Source organism: Lytechinus pictus, chromosome 10 (assembly GCF_037042905.1).
Source record: "Lytechinus pictus isolate F3 Inbred chromosome 10, Lp3.0, whole genome shotgun sequence".
In the NCBI taxonomy this organism is placed as follows: domain Eukaryota; kingdom Metazoa; phylum Echinodermata; class Echinoidea; order Temnopleuroida; family Toxopneustidae; genus Lytechinus; species Lytechinus pictus.
Genome location: NC_087254.1, coordinates 33,039,450 through 33,058,589, shown reverse-complemented (window position 1 = coordinate 33,058,589; position 19,140 = coordinate 33,039,450). Strand labels below are relative to the sequence as shown.

Here is a 19,140-nt window from a genome sequence, read left to right as displayed (position 1 = left end):
CTGTTCTTTGGCAATTACGCAAACGCTAGTAATAGGAACGGCTTATAAAGAGGCAACCTGCTTTAATTGAGTGTATAAAAGCGCATGTTTGATGAAAATGAATGAATAGATAAACGACTGGCAAACACTTAACACACATGTAGTTCTTATTCTATTTTGTCTCATCTGGAGTAAATTCGTTTAGCTGTAACGTTAGATCCTTGGATGTATCGCTTTCTTAATTATATATGATATGTCGCTGTAAATCAATACATGTTTTATTGATTTTGCCTCTCAAAACCTAGCTATTTATTTATCTATTTATTAATTAATGTATATATCTATCTATCTACCTATATATCAATCTATCTATCTATCTATATATATATATATATATATATATATATATATATATATATATATATATATATATATATATATATATATATATCTATCTATCTATCTATCTATATATGTTCCTATATCTATCTATATATATTTATCTATATGCGGTCCGGAGGTAATGGCATAAACCCACATATCTATATGTTTATTTGTTAGCCTATTTGTCTTTGTATGCTTACATTTCTTGCCATTCCTTATCCCTTCCCCTCTATTGCTTTTTTTTTCACTTCTCTTTATTCCGAATATTAGAAAGTAGATACTGTAGGGGATATGAAATCTAATTTCTCTACCACCCCTCCCCCAAAATACACTTCTCCAATATCTATTTTCTTTAATAGAATAGATTTGCCACGGATTTTATTTTGTATATCACTGCATCAATTGTCAACATAACTATTAATTTGATCTTATACTCAACAGCTTTCCGTGTCCCTCCCCTGTCTTCCAAAGACACCCCCTAGCTCCCTCTCTCTCCCCCTCTCTCTCTGTTCTTCTTGTTGTTTTCATGGCCCTGTTCATGAAAACATTCCTCCTATCCCAGCCCAGGTAACCGAGTGCCCTTGGCAGGTTTTGGGGTCTTTTTGAGCAGAGATACTCGGACTGTTTTGTGAAATGCTACGGATCAATAGGAACAACTCAATACCTCAATGGTCCTCCGGAGTGCATTCAACTAACCCCCTCCGGTGCTAATCATCCCTTTCAAAGACTCTTTTGGAGAGTCCATAAAAAGAGGGTCTGCCTAGCGGAACAAAAGAATGCAGAGAGGGGTAGCATCCCCATTGTCATTGTATGGATGGGATTGTCTTCCAATCAAAGACGAGGGGGACTTCTCCATTTATTCGATCGGACTGGTCTCGCCTCGGTTTCATAAACTAATGTGGATAAACTGACCCAGCAGGTTCCTGCGGTGATCAGGCCTCGCTCTAAACCATACCAAACAAAGTTCGGTATTGATGGGAAACACGTCCTCGGAGATAGACAACATCGTAAGCCTCACATACCCAACATGAGTTGATGTTTGGCAAATGCTGGAAGAGCTCGCAGTGACATCACGAAAAAGGGGTCACGAGATTTACCCCCTGTTACTGAGGGCGAGGGGGGTAATAGCGAGCAAAGTTCATGAAAGAAACGCTGATTCCCGCACGGGACGAACGAAAACAAAAGCGACCTAAACAACTCTCAGCCGTTCGCCCCTATCGTAGCGTTGCTACGGCTACGATACGCTATCTCATTGTGAGTGCTGATCGACAGTGCGAAGGGCACACACGTTGTATGTGCGTTTCTCCGTTTGATAGTAGTAAAGTCAACCAACAGCCGGCATTGCATCTGATATCTCGCGCTTGTTTACTGAATAACATTCATTGTAATCCTGAGGCAATTCGAGACCATCGGAAAGTATACTTGAAATAACGAATGAATCCTTCGTATTCGATTGACTGGATTCTCAACAGAAGAGACAGACTATTTTTAAAAAGTTTACAGACTTTAGACTTTTACCCACTCTTGGAGTTGGAAATACCAAAGTATTTACACATACAGGAGTAAACATGCACGAATATACAGCAGTTGATTTTAACGATCATATGAAAAGTTGCACCATGGATTCGCGAAATCATTTGTTTTTTGGCAAAGCCAGGGATAAAGATTTCTATTTAATCTTCATTTAAAGAATTGAATCACGTATCTTCAGATGTGTGATAACGCTCATGCTTTTCAGCCAAAACTTTGAATTTAATTTATTGGCAAACTGAAGGCTTGTATCTTCAGTCGGATTTTCTCGCTTTCTGTCACAAGTTAAACACGATTACTGCAGAGGATCCTAATGTATTTGACATCTCTTTTGGTGAATGAATATTAAAAATTAATGAATTTAATCGGAGCACAGAATGGAAGATTAACTTCAAGCTTGTATTATGACGCGAGGACCGATGGCGGAAACTAGATGGAGTAATTTCAGTGGTACTCCAGCCGACACCAATGATGTCGAGACGATCAACACGGCACCCCCGATCTCTTCCTACAGGACCATGTACCACCATGCCCCTCCACCGGCTGGTAGCGGTAATCAAGGGACTCTGGGGGCGAGTCCCGATCAGCAGATCATCACCCCCATGCCGACAGTGATGCCAGCATCCACCGTCTACGACGCCGGGGACCCATACGGCTTCTCGATCTCGGATTGGTCACCGCGTCACTGCGCCGTCGACGTTGCAAGAGTGCAGATAAAACCGAACGCTTCAAATGCGGTGTCGAGCTCGGATTCTGACATCTTTAAGCGATCCATCAATGAGAGACTCGACAAATACATGGTGATCCGACAACGGACGTTCCATGGGTTGACGAGGAGCAAGAGTGCTCTTCGACGATTACCTCTCACCGACCCGAGAGAGACGATGAGTGAGGGTTCGACGCCGACTTGGTTGCATCGATCAAAGACGGATCTTTACATCGAGAAATGGAGATCGAAATCGAATGGAAAGAATCGTGAACGAAGCAAAAGTGGATCGTCAGCGATTGATTTATCAGGAATGACTTTAAGCTCCCTCTGCGATTCTCTTCCTAAGAGTAGACTTGAGAGAGCTCTATCACTGCCTTCAAGCACATCCCGGAGAGGGGGTAAATCTGTTCCAAAACCCCTGACCACCAGTAAGGTGTCGAACGGTTCAGAAACACGGTTCCCTCCTTTACCACCCACCTCGTTAAAACACCCTCCCAACGAACCACATTCAAAGACAACCAATCTTTTACGGGAACGTGTTTACGAACCCGACGTCGGAACTGCGCACACACCGTCGCCGTCGCCAACTAAAGGTATTCTCTCCCCCACCCAGAAGAAATCTCCATCTTTCAATGTCCTCGTGGTGCCATCACAACGAGAAAACGAGAGTAAGGACTCCTACGAAGCTCCGAATCATGTTAATCAATCTCCTTATAGTGAAGGAATCCGAGGAGGGGGGCGACAGGGCAAGGAAGATCAGGTTACAAAGAAAAGCGGTAATAATTCGCAGTCGTCACCAGATTCGCCGAGGAGATCGAAAGACAAATGGACTAAACAAAAGAAACACGTTGCTGCAATTCCTCTTCAAATTTGGGAACCAACTTTTGAAGGTGTGGTCTCCAGCAATCCCAAATTCACATCACCTCGCCATCAGACAACAAGTACCTGGCCTGGCAACACTCTAAGACAAGGTCTAATGAAATGATGAACATCATATTAGAAAATAATCAATTAAGTTAATCACCACCACCATCATGATCATTACGATTTGTTATTCTTGACACATCATCGCAGTTATTACCATTGTTAGTTTTGTTACCATTATGTTGTACCCATATTACATCATTTCATATTGAAATAAGTCGACCGTGCGCTTGTGTTACAATTTAAAAGTGATAATCTGATATTAAATCAATGTTTATTTATTGATGTAGGTTTGTGACATGACATCCGAACTGCAAATATACATAAAGCAAATTATGGAATCTACAATATTTGTTCCGAAATTATCCTATATTTTTGTTTATTTTCTGCTTTGTTGGTGATGGTCTATCACTCTACCCTAAACTATTGGATTAATAATTTCGCTTTCTAAAGTATATTCTAACGATATGAATTTACATGTATTATATTCAGGAAGTGATGTTTTGCCTATGCAATTAGTTAAATGTGTTTGTAAAGATGATCTTGCCTTTGAAAGTATTTTTTTTTTCAATCCGTCCTTACTATTCTCAGGTTTTTACGTGTAAAATTTTTGAGTATGAATATAGTACATGTAAGTATACAGACTATACATTGTAACAGAAATTTGTAATTGCTTATCGAATATAAAGTATAAGAAATAGTAAAGAGTGTTATCCTGAAATTATTTTATTTATTCACCCCATAACAAAATCAGTATTACAATTTTTCGAAAAGGGGGAAAATATGGTTTGCGGGATGCAAAAGACACCCCGAACCACTGACTTCAATTCTGAGTAAGGGCATAAGAAAAATCATCATTTTATTTATTTAAAATATATTTCTTGTAAAGAGCTACACCTATATACTGTATTTCTTTAATCAAGGAGATATCCGGCTTTCGCGCGCTATGTTATGCAAGTCAAATAGCGTTACATAGATAATGGACGAAATTTGTAATTGGATAGTTTAACCTTTATCATTGCACTTGCTAATCCTAGAGAATCCTCTTGATTATCAGCTGCATGATTACTTAATTGTTCCTTCAAAATTAATTATTATGATATTGTCAGACAATCAAATATAAGTAAACTTGCGCATTCTTAAATATTGATAGTCAACATTAACAGTGACTATAATGTTTTTACTGTAAATCTTGCTGGCTTTCTTTTAAGTGAAGGCATTGCATGTGATACAGACTCGTAAAATGTAATAAAACCCATCAAGGAGTGGTGTCATAATTCCATACTTTGCCCTTGTTATATTTAGCTTGATACTTCTACATTCGCATCATGATAAATGATAATAATCGTCATAAATAGTATTTTTGCGTGTGGAATAATTGTTTGAATTTTGTATAGGGCTAATACATGTGCTTTTTAAAAAGGCATGTTTTTAACACAGATTGTAATCTGTTGAAATCTGTTATTGATCTGAGGTAGATACAATCATCATCTAGAACTTAATGAAAAATACTCATATTAACATGATTAAAATAGCTGTCAACTTAGACACTTCAAAAACATATGAATGAAACCTGTACTTCTACACTTAAATCCAGATATAGTGATCATTTTTTTAATGAAGCTGTGTATGAAATTGCCGACGGTAACTTTATGTGGTGTCGTCACGCAAACCTGGTTCTACGGTTTTTATGTATCAAATGAATGCATTTGCTCAGGATTTATTTTATACCATTATCATGTGGCTCATTGGAATATGATAAACGTTCTATAGTTTATGTATATCGTTTGCATGTATCGTCCAAACGTACATAATAGAAAATTATATCATTAATTTGGGTCAATCTAAAAGAATTCAAAATGGGTATTTTCTGCTTTGAACAGAACGTTAATAGTAAAGGCTAAATCTCAACAGATTATTTTTACCATGTCTCCCCCATACAAAAAAGTAAAAATGACCATATGATGCCCCCCCCCCCCACTTTGGAAACCGTTCCGCGGCCCCTGCTTTCCGTCATAAAATGATGTTCAAAAGAGGAAGATATGTAGTGCGTCCATAGGTCATCAATGTTACCGTGTATAGTAAACATTAAATCCCTGTGTAATGCATAAATATAAAGCATGTACTCTCTATCAATGAATCAATTAATTAGTTTGAATTCCGTGTTTGAGTTGATGTTTAGGCCATATCAATTCGACCCGACCAAAGGGCAATTGCATTAAAACAATTACCACGAAGCGTAAAACATACATTTAAGCACTATTATTATTCTTGTGCAAATATGAAGAATGATGTCCGAATCTCAAACCTTTTCTTTCGATCTTTGAACCATCATCATACTCATAATGCATACGTAGGCCTACAGTTGTGCTGAAAAGTTAGTGAACCCCCACCACAAAATGCACTCCTTCATGCTGAGTGTTGAATGTAGACAACATCACTATACAACCGTCATGACCATGGAGCTCAAGTTCCGTTATAGCTCCATGACCAAAATGTATACCCGTACGTTTAAAAGGGGAAGTCTACACTCAAACTAAATGTTTCTTTGTTTAAAAAGGGCTATAATTATGAAAACCGAACGAATGATATTGTTTTAAAAGCTTGCATTTTATAACGTCATTTGTCTATACACGTATACGTTGTTTACCTCTATGTATTTCATAAGTAAACAAAACAAAATATTCTTTAGTCTTCCAGTGGCAATTTTTGGGTTGGAATAAAACGTAAAAAAAGGATACATGTAAGATTTACATGTAGTTTATCATTTCTCACTGATTTTCTCCAAATTTTCTCTGATATTGATATTAACTTCATGTGAAGATGGAGTTTCCTTTTGATATGCTGGTAATTTGGTTATGATCTTGATGGTTAACGGACATGTTATACATGTACATACACTTTATTGTGAATTTGTTGAAGTCTATATATGAATTTATATAAAATAACACCTTAAATTATAATTCACTCGATTTTTTTTTATTGTTTGTCAATGTTTGAACAAAGAAGTTAAAAGAGACGCAGAGCGTCGGGAGAGAGAGAGAGGTATAGAAAGAGGGAGAGGGGGAGAGGAGTTGAAAATAGTGGTGGGGGAAATGGGGGAGGGGGTATACAGAGAAAATTGGCAATGTTGAAAGAGTCAGTGAGAAGAGGGGATAATGAAGGTGGAAGAAGAGGTAAATTGCCAGTTGGTCTACTGCCAACTCGTCCAATCATCATATAGTCTACTTTTATTTAGTCTACTGCCATTCCGTCCATCAACATTTCGTCTAAAAATCATTAGATCCAATCATCACTTCGTCTAATCACCATTTCGTCTACAACAATTTCGTATCATAACCAGTTGGTCTAATATCCATTTTTTTCATTCATTTTGCACAATTAACACTTAGTCCAATTAGAACAAGTGGTATATGGACTAAATGGCTATTGGACCAACTGGATATTAGATGATATGGTGAGTGGACGAATTGGCAATTAGACCATGTGGATAGTAGACGAACTGATGTTAAACCAAATGAACGTAGACTAGTTGGCAATTGGATGAATTGACATTAGACGAATCGGAAATAAACCGAAGAGGAGATGGAATTATGGTGCAAGACGTTTGTCGAAAAAGGTGGAGACAGAAAGGGTTACTCTAAAAAATGCAAAGGAGCTAACCCTATAATATGGTCTCTATAATCACACTCCTCTCAAAGTGAGATGAGGGACAAGTCCTGATGGAGTGAGATTTCGGTCATTCAAGAGTGGGTTTTCACCTTTTTGGAGTGAAAACTTGCATCAGTTTTACACTTTCACTCCAAAAGAGGTGCAAATTCACTCTTGAACGACCGAAATCTCCATCAGGACTGGTCCCTCATCTCACTCTGAGATTAGCTCCTTTGCATTTAGAGAAGAGGAGAGGATGAGGAAGGGATACATTTTCTATCTGCCCCTCTCCCTTTCTGTCTCCCTTTAGCGAGTATGAGGGGATTGGGATTATTAATGTAGACACGTCATTCGTCAGAATTTGAATCGACACTCCTGACTGAAAATAATAGGCCTGTGATTTTTATAAATGAGATATTAAACGAGCTATATACTAAAGTTTTTTCCATAAAGACTTGATGAAAAAGCAAACAGACCAAAAACATAATTCCAGAGGGTTGTATTCCTAGAAATGTATGACGTATTTCAAATAGTGAAAAAGAAGAAATATAGAAAAAAGGAGAAGTAAAAGATAAAAAGAAAGTATAAAAGTATAAAAAATGTTGAACTGTACACTCTAAAATATATTGGATAAAAGTGCTCCATGAGGGTAATTATGTGTCCAACCAACATTGGGCATTTCTTTTGGGCATTTTTATTTATCCAGTGTGATGATTTTGCCCATTCTAAATTAATTGCTGCTTATTTTTTTTTACCTTACTGGACAATATTCTTCCCGCATTTGGTAAAATACTGCCCCAAATCGGTTGGACACATAATTACCCTCGTGGTGGTAAAATTTTACCTAATATTTTTACAGTGTAAGGTAAAACGTATTACTCGGTTGCGTACTACCTATATCAAATAATCTTGACCGCTCTGTGTCAAGCAGGGATATCATCAGGGGCCGTAACACAAAGCTTAGCAATCAATCGTAGAACATTTTTTGCGATTGATTGCATTGACTACAATGTACCATAACATTGTGAAAATCAAGCTTACGATTAATCGCTAACCTTTGTGTAACGGAACCCAGATCGAAGATTCTGTATGTGGTATTGATTTGAATGGGTTGATTTGATTTGTAACTGCACAATATAGCTTCTTCCTTTTCGGCCTATAGACATGGATACCGTAATATTATCGTACGTATATGATAATCTGACCCAGTTTTTCTTCGCTATTTAAATTCATAGGGTCAGTCCCCGAGAGGTCAGTCAGTCCCCTTGCTGGCGCACCATCATTGTATTCAGAAGAAAGATTTAAAAAGAAAGAAAAAAAGGTGACGTTCCTTAGCAACTGTCGTCTTATATATGCCCATCTTTTATGTAGAAAACCACTTCGGAAAGTGATAAAACCATGCAGCTACTGTCTATAAACCATTGAAATCGCAACCATGTGAATATCATTTGTATTTTGCTGTTCGACGTGCGATACTATAATTGGGGGTAATAACGATTATCGTAATGTGTCGGAGGCGAAGAAATGGCTAAAATATGGAAAAAGAAAACATGAAAAAGCAGCACCTTGAAAACTCAAGGCATGCGCCCACTCGGCTCTCTTCTAGTTTTGAAATTACAAGGGACGTCGAATCGTTTGTCATTCAATATGAAAATGGGATGTAACTGTATGTTTTATTTCAATGATGCTATTGATTTGTGGAGATATCGATTCTTTTCAATGATTGATCCAATAGATTCGATGTACCTTTGTACAAGTTGTTTCGCTGTCAATATTAGCCCGGGGCGAAAATCTTTGCATAAACCGCTTCAGCCTAAAAACAACTTTCTTTTCTGACTTTGTTAACAGTTTGTGGTATCATTTCTCACTCCTTGATATCGATTTATTCTATATCTCTATTTTACCCATCCTTCTCCATTCTCTTCAGCAGTTACTTTCTTGATTCAGCAATATTTTGGCTACATTTTTTATTTGAGGGGCCATACTTGGCGTATAGTATCCAGAAAAATATATATTTCACCCTCTTTTCCTTTCCTTTTGTTTTTCCTTTTCACCATTTTTTTAAGGTAAATTTTTTTTTCGGGCCATGACCCCCAAGCGCCCCCCCCCTCCCACACACACACCTCTATGCGATTGCCGTGCAGTCGATTTGGTAATGGCAATGCATAAGTTCTAGAGATCGCATCTATCGATAAACCGAATATTATTTACATCTTGTAGCCTGCAGCAAACAGATGAGTACATGTACATCAATGTTTGACAGCATCAGCACCAATAATAATGAGATATGGTATATTCTTAAACAATTCAAAACCTCATGTAGATTTTTCAGATGGTCAACCAAGTAATTTGTTTCTTTTCTTTTTATTCCAGACAATAAAAAGGAACCTTTATTTCATAATATAAACAAAACAATAACGAATCAAATTATTTTACGTAACTCTTTTATATATATTCATTCTTTTTACATCTTGTCCACATAACATACACTATTTTATATAGAGTACTAGTGATGCCTACTTCATAAAATAATATAAAAATAACGACCACTTCTGATGGAATTACTCACATTGATTGTTTTTCATAAAAATGTACTTTCCAAAACAAATAGGATTATTTATCAAATAAACTGATAGGATACATTGAATCAGTCATATCGTTCAAACATTTTCATATATTTTCATCATAATAATCAATAACATTTTCTTGACGTCGCAAGTTTTGGCCAATCATATAATATTCATAATTATCGTTCATTATAATTCTGCGCATTATCCAACAACGTAAGAAAAATGATGTACAAGTTCCGAACTTCATAAATTCAATAAACAAGAAAATATACAGATCAATTATCAAAATTCAATACATTTTTTGTATAAAGTGTCTTTGATCATAACATTAACTCACCCCTCTTGAGCTATCGAGGAGGAAGAGAACTACAGACCGACAGAGCCACATGAACTAGACACCATAGCATCGCCAACAAATCAAGAGTTCGACCATAATGTAGATATTTATAACAACTTTGATAAATGTCTTGACTTATACCAATGAAACAAATTATATTCTTTCTGTGTAAGTGTACTTCACATTTATCATAGTTCACAGGATCTAAATTGTTTTTTTTCTTTTCAGAATTGGCTCCACTTATTACATAAGAGTTTCAGAGAGTCATAACACAATACTCGCTACTGAAAATAATAATTCATGACAGATGTAAGCCATAGCTTTTCCTTCACCCATTCTACATATAAAATAGTAATGGTCTTGTCCTCTGACTTAGTCCTTGATTGGTCTTGGCCTTGACCGCCAGGAGGTCACAAGTCCTTGATTGACCTTGGGGTCCTTTGCCTTGGGCACTTTCAGTCCTTGGCTATAATTGGCCTTGCGCCCAGAGGTCACACGTTTCCCCGCCGGGTCACAAGTCCTTACCTTGGGGATCGACCTTTCCTTGGCTAGTCAATCCTTGATCTTGACATTGACCCCCCCACCCCCAGGTCACAAGTCATTGGCCTTGAATTTTGGTCATTTGCCTTGGACAGTCATGGCCTTTGCCTTTTGCCTCGTGGAAGTCAGTTCTTGGCCTTAATTGTCTTAATTATTAGCCCCGTCTTTCCAGCTTTGTGTACAATGAACCTTCATGTTTCTGAATAGCATAAAAAACGTATTCATTTTTTTTTGCATTCACACTTTAAGAGAAACGTATTTTGTTCACAGCATTCGACGAGTAAACGCACAGCAAATACGATGCGAGATGTTTTTTAAACCATGTAAGGGCATTTCAACGTTCAAAATCAGATTACATATTTCGTATTTCTTTTTCAAATAAATATTTCAAATTAAATTATCGATAATCTTTTCCTGTTTTATTTCTTATAAGTATATATCTATACTTTTGTGAACTTTAAGTAAAGCATTTCAGTTGAGGTCAACATTGTATTCAAACTTAGCTATTGTTAATGTCAAATATAGGGAAAAATCTCTTATTTAGATTACACTCAACGAACGCATGTACATTATCTTCGTCCACGCAACAATGCAGGCATCTTCCATCTGCTATAGCATTCAATTCAAACAAATTCTTTCTTACTGACAATAAATTATATATGATCTTAAAATTGAATTCTTTCAGTCTATTTTCTTTACAGTAATGCAAGTTGTTTTGTCCAGTCAAGTGGTGACCCAATTATCTGTTCCCAATGCATCATAAGATAAGAGTCTATAGAATTGTTTACTTGAAATATCATGAATATATTTAATTTGATTTTTGGCTCCTACATTTATTTTGGGAATTTCTAATGAAGATTTATTATTGCGATTCAGGCTGTTGCATTATTATTTATCCAAATTTTAGGGATAGCCTGGCGTAGTAGAGTCTAGTCAAATATCAATCTTTGCTTACTCCTCTGCGATTTAAGAAGGGAAGAATTTTCTTTACAGTAATGCAAGTTGTTTTGTCCAGTCAAGTGGTGACCCAATTATCTGTTCCCAATGCATCATAAGATAAGAGTCTATAGAATTGTTTACTTGAAATATCATGAATATATTTAATTTGATTTTTGGCTCCTACATTTATTTTGGGAATTTCTAATGAAGATTTATTATTGCGATTCAGGCTGTTGCATTATTATTTATCCAAATTTTAGGGATAGCCTGGCGTAGTAGAGTCTAGTCAAATATCAATCTTTGCTTACTCCTCTGCGATTTAAGAAGGGAAGAAATTTTCATTCCTGAGAATATCTTTCAAAAATACTATCCCAGATCTATACCATCCTTTAAAAAATAGGGTGATGTTGCGAAAGGTTACATTTTTATTGTGCAACAAAATTTCGCATGGTACTCCATGTACTTTATGGTGTTATTTTAAACAAGCATTATTCCTTATCTTTAACCAGGCCTGTAATATACCAATGTAAAAGTCTGGAAGTTGGTGCTTGAATATATGTTTTACATTCGAAGCATCAGTCTGAATTATGGAGTGGTTTCAAACCACCTAAAATATTAAACCAATATAAACTAAATTTACATCAAATTCCTTTACTTGACGCAAGAGTGCGCCCCAGCCATCTTAGTCGAAAGCTCAATTTTGGATATATACAGTATATCATGTCGGCCCCTCCATTGTCCAGTTTCTTGGTCATTATAGTTCTTTTCACCTTTTCCATCTTTGTTTGCCAAATAAAAGTATGTATCTAAAGAATTTAGTCTTTTTAACATTTTCTCATAAATAATTTTATCAACCATGAAAATGTGAACTACCTGACTTAAACCTAGAGCTTTGACAGTGATTACTCTTCCCAAAATAGCAAGCTTTCTTTTTCTCAAATTATCTAATAATCTTTGCAATTTTGTTACTTTATTTTCTTAGTTGCGTGCTTTTTCTATATCAGGTGAGATGTAAAACCCTATTTATTTTGTCGGAATATCTGTCCATGACAGACTCATATCATCGAGTGGCCATTTGTAATTACTTCCCCCACCCACATTATAACTGTTTTAGTTTTATTAAGTTTTGGACCTGCTCCATATCCAAATAACTCAAGTTCTTTCATTTATCAATTCTAGTGATCTTTTATCTGACTCAAAGAACATGGTATCGAAGTATTTTGATCTCACAATTATCATCAGGTTTCAAAACAGGTATACCTTTTATGTAGTCATTATTTCTTATTTTGTTAGACATGAATTATGCTGCGAGGACAAACAGTAATGCTGAAAGTGGGCAACCTTGTCTGATTCCCCTTTGTATTGAAACAGACTCTAATATCTAGCAATTTACTAATACCATGAATACTGAGCTTCAAATATATCTGTGTACAATATTTTTTATTCATGCCTGAAAATCGTTTCCGAAATTCATTTTTCCAGACATGAAGACACAAAATTAATATCTATTACATCGAAAGCTTGAGAAAAGTCTGCCATCATTATAGCACCATTTATGTAATTTTTCTTTTCATAAATTCAATAACATCAATTGAAAGACGTATATTGTAAGCAGATAGGAGATGTTTTACATAACCATGGAGCTAAGCTCCATTTTTATATCTAGTGTGTTCTTCGTTAACGATCTGTCCAATAACCGATTGCAATCGTTTGGCCAAAACTGCGGCCATTATTTTATAATCGCAATTTCAAAGCGAGATTGGCATTCATTTTTCTAGATTTATATAGTCTCCTTTTTTATAAATCATTGTGATAAGACCAGCTTTCTGACTTTCAGACATTTCTCCATTTGTAAAGTATTCATAAAGAGCGCTCAATAAAATATATTTGTTGTCGTTCCAAAAGGTTTGGTAAAACTCTATATGGGAATACCATCCAGACAAGGTGATTTGTTTTTATTCATAGAAAAAGCAGCACGTTTGCATTCGGCACTTGTTAACAATCCTTCACATTTATTTCTTTCCTCATCACTCAGCTTTGGAACATGTATCGAGTTGAAGAAATTATTTCTCCCAGTTTTATTAAACTCAGATTTTCTATAAGAATAAAACTTTACAACTTCCTGTAATATTTCTTTTTGTTTAGTAAAATATTTATCTTTGTTTACAGATAATGATTGGGCAATATATTTTCGTTCTGAATTATATTTCTCAAAAACCTAAAAAATAACTTGTACACTTTTAACCTTTTGTAACAACCTGACTCTTGAAACTCTTTTTTCATATATTTGTTCCACTTCTGTTCTGATACAAACGTATTCTTTCTGTTCACTGAGATCACGTGCTTTGATCTTTGTGTTTTCCCATATCTGCATAGGAGACAAATTTGTACTTTCTATAGTATTATTGATTAATAATCTCATTTTCTCTAGATAACATTTTTCTTTTAACACCTCTGTATTTATTTTCCAACATCCTCCTCCTTTTAAAATATTTGATGTAAATTTAATATTCTCAGATCAGATTTTTTAATAATATGACTCATTGTGATTTGGTAGCTTTACTGTCTGATTGTCATTCTCTTGAGAATGCTTTAAGATATAGATTTCAAAAGTTTTATGACGTAATTGTGGAGACTGGTTCGGGATTCATGAGAAAGGTTTTAAAATATGGTAAACTTTCTCAACTCTTTGTCATAATTTAAACGAGATGCAATATTTTCATAGTGAAAGTAGTAAGAGTAAGAACTGTGATGTCAAGGCTTGTAAAGAAATGGATGTGAATGTTTTGAAAGAACTTATAGCAGCTAGTAAGAGATTTAGGTGGGTGTTTCATAAAGCTGTTCGTAAGTTAAGAGCGACTTTAAGAACGACTGGTGATCCTTTCTTGTGGTAAATGGTATATTCATTGGCGATGGTTTAGCGCGTAAGAAAGGATACCAGTCGTTCTTAAAGTCGCTCTTAACTTACGAACAGCTTTATGAAACGGCCCCCTGGAAAGTGTATGTAATACGTTAAGTAGGGAAGAAAATGGTCAGTTGATAGAATTTTTATGTATTACTTAGTTTCAATTTACCCCATCTTCTCTCCCTATTTGTGTATTCAATTTTTTTTTTATAGAAGTGCCACATATATGTTACACATTATTTGGCGAATAAAGATGATATATATAAATTTCTCCAGGTAAATTGTTTCGTATCTAAATGGGTCTTTCTCCAAATATCTGTCAATCTTCTTGATCTTTGTTTACAAAGTTGAATTAATTTTTGCGGTGATTTATAATATGAACTTTGACTACCCTGAACACCTTTCTTTGTATCCAATACACAATTCCAATCACCACCCATTTCCGAAATATCATAAGGACATCACCATAATAACACCACAAGAATAGTTGGTACCAAGTGAAAAGAAACATTTTCCTCTTCATTCTATATTGATAATGGTTTCAAATTCTTCAGTCCAGTAGGTGATACGAGATGTTCGTTTTCTCGCAGCCGCGCTAGACCAGCTGGTCAAAAATTTGAAAGTACGCGAGAATTTATCATTCTATATAGAATATGATATCTCTTTACATCAAACATGCTAAGGCTTTCAGAAACAAATATTATTCAAAATTATTAAGTCTTTGGGTTCGCCCCGACCAGGAGCAACAAGCCATACAATCTTAAAATGTTGGGCGACATAATGTCCACACAACAATTGGTTGATATATTTTATCCAACTCTGGGTAGTTTTCAACCAATACTGTGTAGTTTTCAGCCAAAGCACACATTGTTGGTTTAAAACTAACCAGAATTGGATAAAGTTTTGACCAATTGTTGTGTGGACAGTATATATTGCCCAATATTTTTAAGAGTGAGGTGGCATGATTTGGTTATTAACGTATCTTATGTTCCCATCATTCTGGTCGGCCATGTCCTTGTATCCATTTATTTGACATTTATTAAAGCAACCGTGACGGTACAAAATGTAACAAATTGATAAAAGGCACAATATGACAAAAATGATAAAAAAGATCAACAAAATATTTGGTTTGGAGTAAATAAAAAGATCGTAGACCATTGATTCTTCTCCATCTTCTGTGGTGCATGTGTAAACGCCTTCTCGTTGCTTTTGGGCGTTCCATACCACGAGTGAATCACGATTGGTCAGGAAATAATGGTTGTCGCTCTGCCCTGAGTCCTGGAGAGTATCATTAGGCATACCAGGAACAACCCAGGACGCATAAACAAATGGACAGGTCAGTATGGCCATACTCCCTTTACCTACAAATATCTTGGAGTTATTGCCTTTGCATTGTGGCATCGGTTCTTCGTAAGCTTTGATCAATGTGTCTCCTTTGACCGTCTCCGGATATTCGCAACTACCAGAGATTTGTGGACCCTCGGTCTTAATCCAAGAGTTTACCCAGTTCATGCGACAATCGCATCGTAGAGGATTGTGGCGTATGATTACGGTAACTGGTTGACTCTTTGATTCCGAGACACGTGGCTCTGGAAGAACGTTGATTTGGTTCTCATCAAGATTGAGTGTTCCCAGTTGGTTCAAATTCAGAAAGGTACCTCGGTCGATTCGTACAATGACGTTTGAAGCAAGGTTCAGTGTTTGAAGTTTTGGCATCAGTTCGAAAGTTCTTGGTTCGAGTCGAACGATGATGTTCCATGAAAGATCGAGTGTCTCTAACATTGTCAGTCCAAGGAAGTTATCCCTGGAAACACTCGATATAGAATTATATGATAAATTGAGCTTAAGGGTCTGGGTAAGACCTTCAAAGCATCCATCCTTCAGAACACTAATGTAATTATTATCAGCACGAATCTCTAGAAGTTGCTTCAGGTACATGAAAACACTCTTCTCAAAAACGTCAAGAGACATGTTTCTAAAAAGAATATGTACTGTACTGGCCACTGCTCTGAAACCACCTGCTTTGATATACTGAACGCCAGAGATTGTTAAAACGTACAGGTCGCTGAAATTATTCATGCTGAAAGATCCACTGTCAAGTACAGCTTGACCTTCAAACTCTACATCAAGACAAAGTACATCCAGAAAATCGTCAGGTATCAGTCCGTTTTCTGGGCAGATGCACTTGACATGATCATTCTTGGACGAGCTCAGAAGTGGTTTGCAAACATCGTTGGAAGGAACTCTTGTGCAATTACAGCTCGGTGCACACTCTGCGGGAGACGAAGTTGAAGCAAGGATGTTACAGAACACCATACTAGCTATAAAAGCCGTTATAGCAGTCAGTTTCGATGTAGCAAACATCATTCTTGATTAGATTTCTTTCTCGACGACTCCTAGATAAAGTTTTGATCGCCTTAACCTAAGCAACTAAAGACCAACAACGGAGGTCACACCGTTCCGCCCTTTCGATTAAACACAAACTAGCACTGGCTAGCTAGGGATGTAAATTAATCTAGTTTCAAGTCATATGATTAGATTCCAGTACACCCGTTTGGCTTGAAAGAAGGTGATTCTATCACCGGGTAATATCAGCATCATTTTCCACGTTAAAGTTTGCGGTTTCACATCGAATGAATCTGAATAATGAGCTCATGCTAAATCTTTTACAATGAAAACTCCAATACCCCCGATTTTGACATTGTTCTCATCACCTTGTACTTTGTACCCGAATAAAATGATGTCTGCTTCTAATGTCTTCATAGTCTGGATGACACACTTCACTGGATATCCGAGGAATAAAATGCATGGGTCAAAAGTCGAATTTTGGCATGATACTTGACGCCCTTTTGGACCAGACTTACATTCTGCATCAGGGGCCCGTTTCGTGAACATTTTTGTCGGCCAAGTTGTAAGACTTGACAATTTTCATTGACTTTGATTGGTTAGAAGCAACGTTACTATAGCACTGTTAGCACATGTCGGACAAACCAGGACTTACCCGGATAAAACGGCCGACAAGTCCTCTAAATAATAAAAGGGGAAGTTCGCTTCGGAAAAGTATACTAAAAAAATACTGTGAAGGGTTGAAGAAAGCCTAAATAAAAAGAGAGCTAAGAATGTTTAAAGGACAAGTCCACCCCAACCAAAAATTGATTTGAATAAAAAGAGAAAAATCCAACAAGCATTACACTGAAAATTTCATCAAAATCGAATGTTAAATAAGAAAGTTATGACATTTTAAAGTTTCGCTTAATTTCACAAAACAGTTATAAAATGCACATCCTGGTTGGTATGCAAATGAGGAGACTGATGATGTCATCCACTCCACATGTTTCTTTTGTATTTTATTATGTGAAATATGAAATATTCTAATTTTCTCCTCATTGCCAAGTGAAACAACGATTAATTTCTCCCTGAACACGTGGAATTAGCGTTGTTTAATATGATATGGTTCAGTCAAGTTGGTCCGTATTGTCAAATTTGAGAAAAAAAATGAAATATTGTATAATTCAAACAATAAAAAACAAAAGAAATAGTGAGTGATGGACATCATCGACTGACTCATTTGCATGTCACTGATTTGTGCATATCACTGTTTTGTGAAAAATAAGCGAAACTTTAAAATGCCATAACTTTCTTATTTTACATCCAATTTTTGAGAAATTGTCAGCATTATGCTAGTCTGATTTTTCTCTTTTTATTAAAATCAACATTTTTCTAGGGTGGACTTGACCTTTAAGTTTAGATTTCAGACGTCATATCCAACCTCTCCCTATAGTCGTCTCATATGATATAGATTCCATAACTCTGATTTTGATCTTTTTTAAAAAAATATGATGAATACAAATATTTTTCTGATAGGTGGTGTAACTTGATGTGTTTAGGATCACTGACGGATCCAGGTTGGGGGCACATCCGGCCCGTGCCCCCTCCCCCTTTGAGAAGCAAAATCAAAACTCGTAATGTAAATTTGGCGTTCTAACACAAGAGTGTGTCCCCCCCCCCCCCTTTGAAAGCAAAGACCTTTTTGGGGGGGAAGGGGCTTGTCGAATTTTACTCGGGAAAATGTGACCCCCCTTTAGGAAAATCCTGGATCCGCCCCTGTCAATGATCCACCTCTCAAATATAATAACTTTTCATAAGAAAAAAAAAAGAAATTGGCATTTTGGGGAGTTTATATCACACGACATATGGAGAAGCTGCTCGATTGTGACGTCACAAAAAAAAATACATTTTCATAACTGTTATTCTTGGACAGAATTTCATCTTACATTTTAATTTCATCTGATATTTTTCTCCCAATTTCTGCTTTTAGCTAACCATCAGGGTGAACTTCTCCTTTAACAATGAAATTCATTTTCAATGATTCTCATTCAAAGAAACTTTCAAGGAATACCCGATGTAGTAACATTTTTTAATGTATTGAATGGAGAAGTAGCATGTTGGCAAGTGGGCCTATATTACAAGACTGCATAGCTCAGAATGTTACATCATGGGTAAGCAACCTGGTCATATTTGAGTAGTTGAGGTAGTGCTGCTGAGGCTGTTGGTTTGTATCTGCCTTTAAAGCAGATACAAACCAATAGCGCCATCTCGAGTCCTCAACTACTCATACGGCCTGGCCAGTTTCCTGACCCATAATGATAGTGTAGTCTAGTAATATATAGAC

At 36.3% G+C, this 19,140-nt stretch overlaps 2 protein-coding genes across 2 annotated transcripts; one reads left to right on the top strand and one right to left on the bottom strand.

Moving 5' to 3' along the window:
* Positions 1 to 1,006: 1,006 nt before the first annotated feature.
* LOC129269509 (uncharacterized) lies at positions 1,007 to 6,489 on the top strand. The gene has a single exon (XM_054907017.2). It carries the CDS (start codon positions 2,298 to 2,300, stop codon positions 3,585 to 3,587), a length of 1,290 nt encoding a protein of 429 aa, XP_054762992.2. The 5' UTR covers positions 1,007 to 2,297; the 3' UTR covers positions 3,588 to 6,489.
* Positions 6,490 to 9,551: 3,062 nt separating this feature from the next.
* Positions 9,552 to 17,389, bottom strand: LOC135155747 (phospholipase A2 inhibitor beta-like). The gene has a single exon (XM_064105876.1). It carries the CDS (start codon positions 16,833 to 16,835, stop codon positions 15,414 to 15,416), a length of 1,422 nt encoding a protein of 473 aa, XP_063961946.1. The 5' UTR covers positions 16,836 to 17,389; the 3' UTR covers positions 9,552 to 15,413.
* Positions 17,390 to 19,140: the final 1,751 nt, after the last annotated feature.

Coding starts and splice junctions, on each gene's coding strand:
- LOC129269509 (XM_054907017.2), top strand. CDS start 2,298: ATGACGCGAGGACCGATGGCGGAAACTAGATGGAGTAATTTCAGTGGT.
- LOC135155747 (XM_064105876.1), bottom strand. CDS start 16,835: ATGATGTTTGCTACATCGAAACTGACTGCTATAACGGCTTTTATAGCT.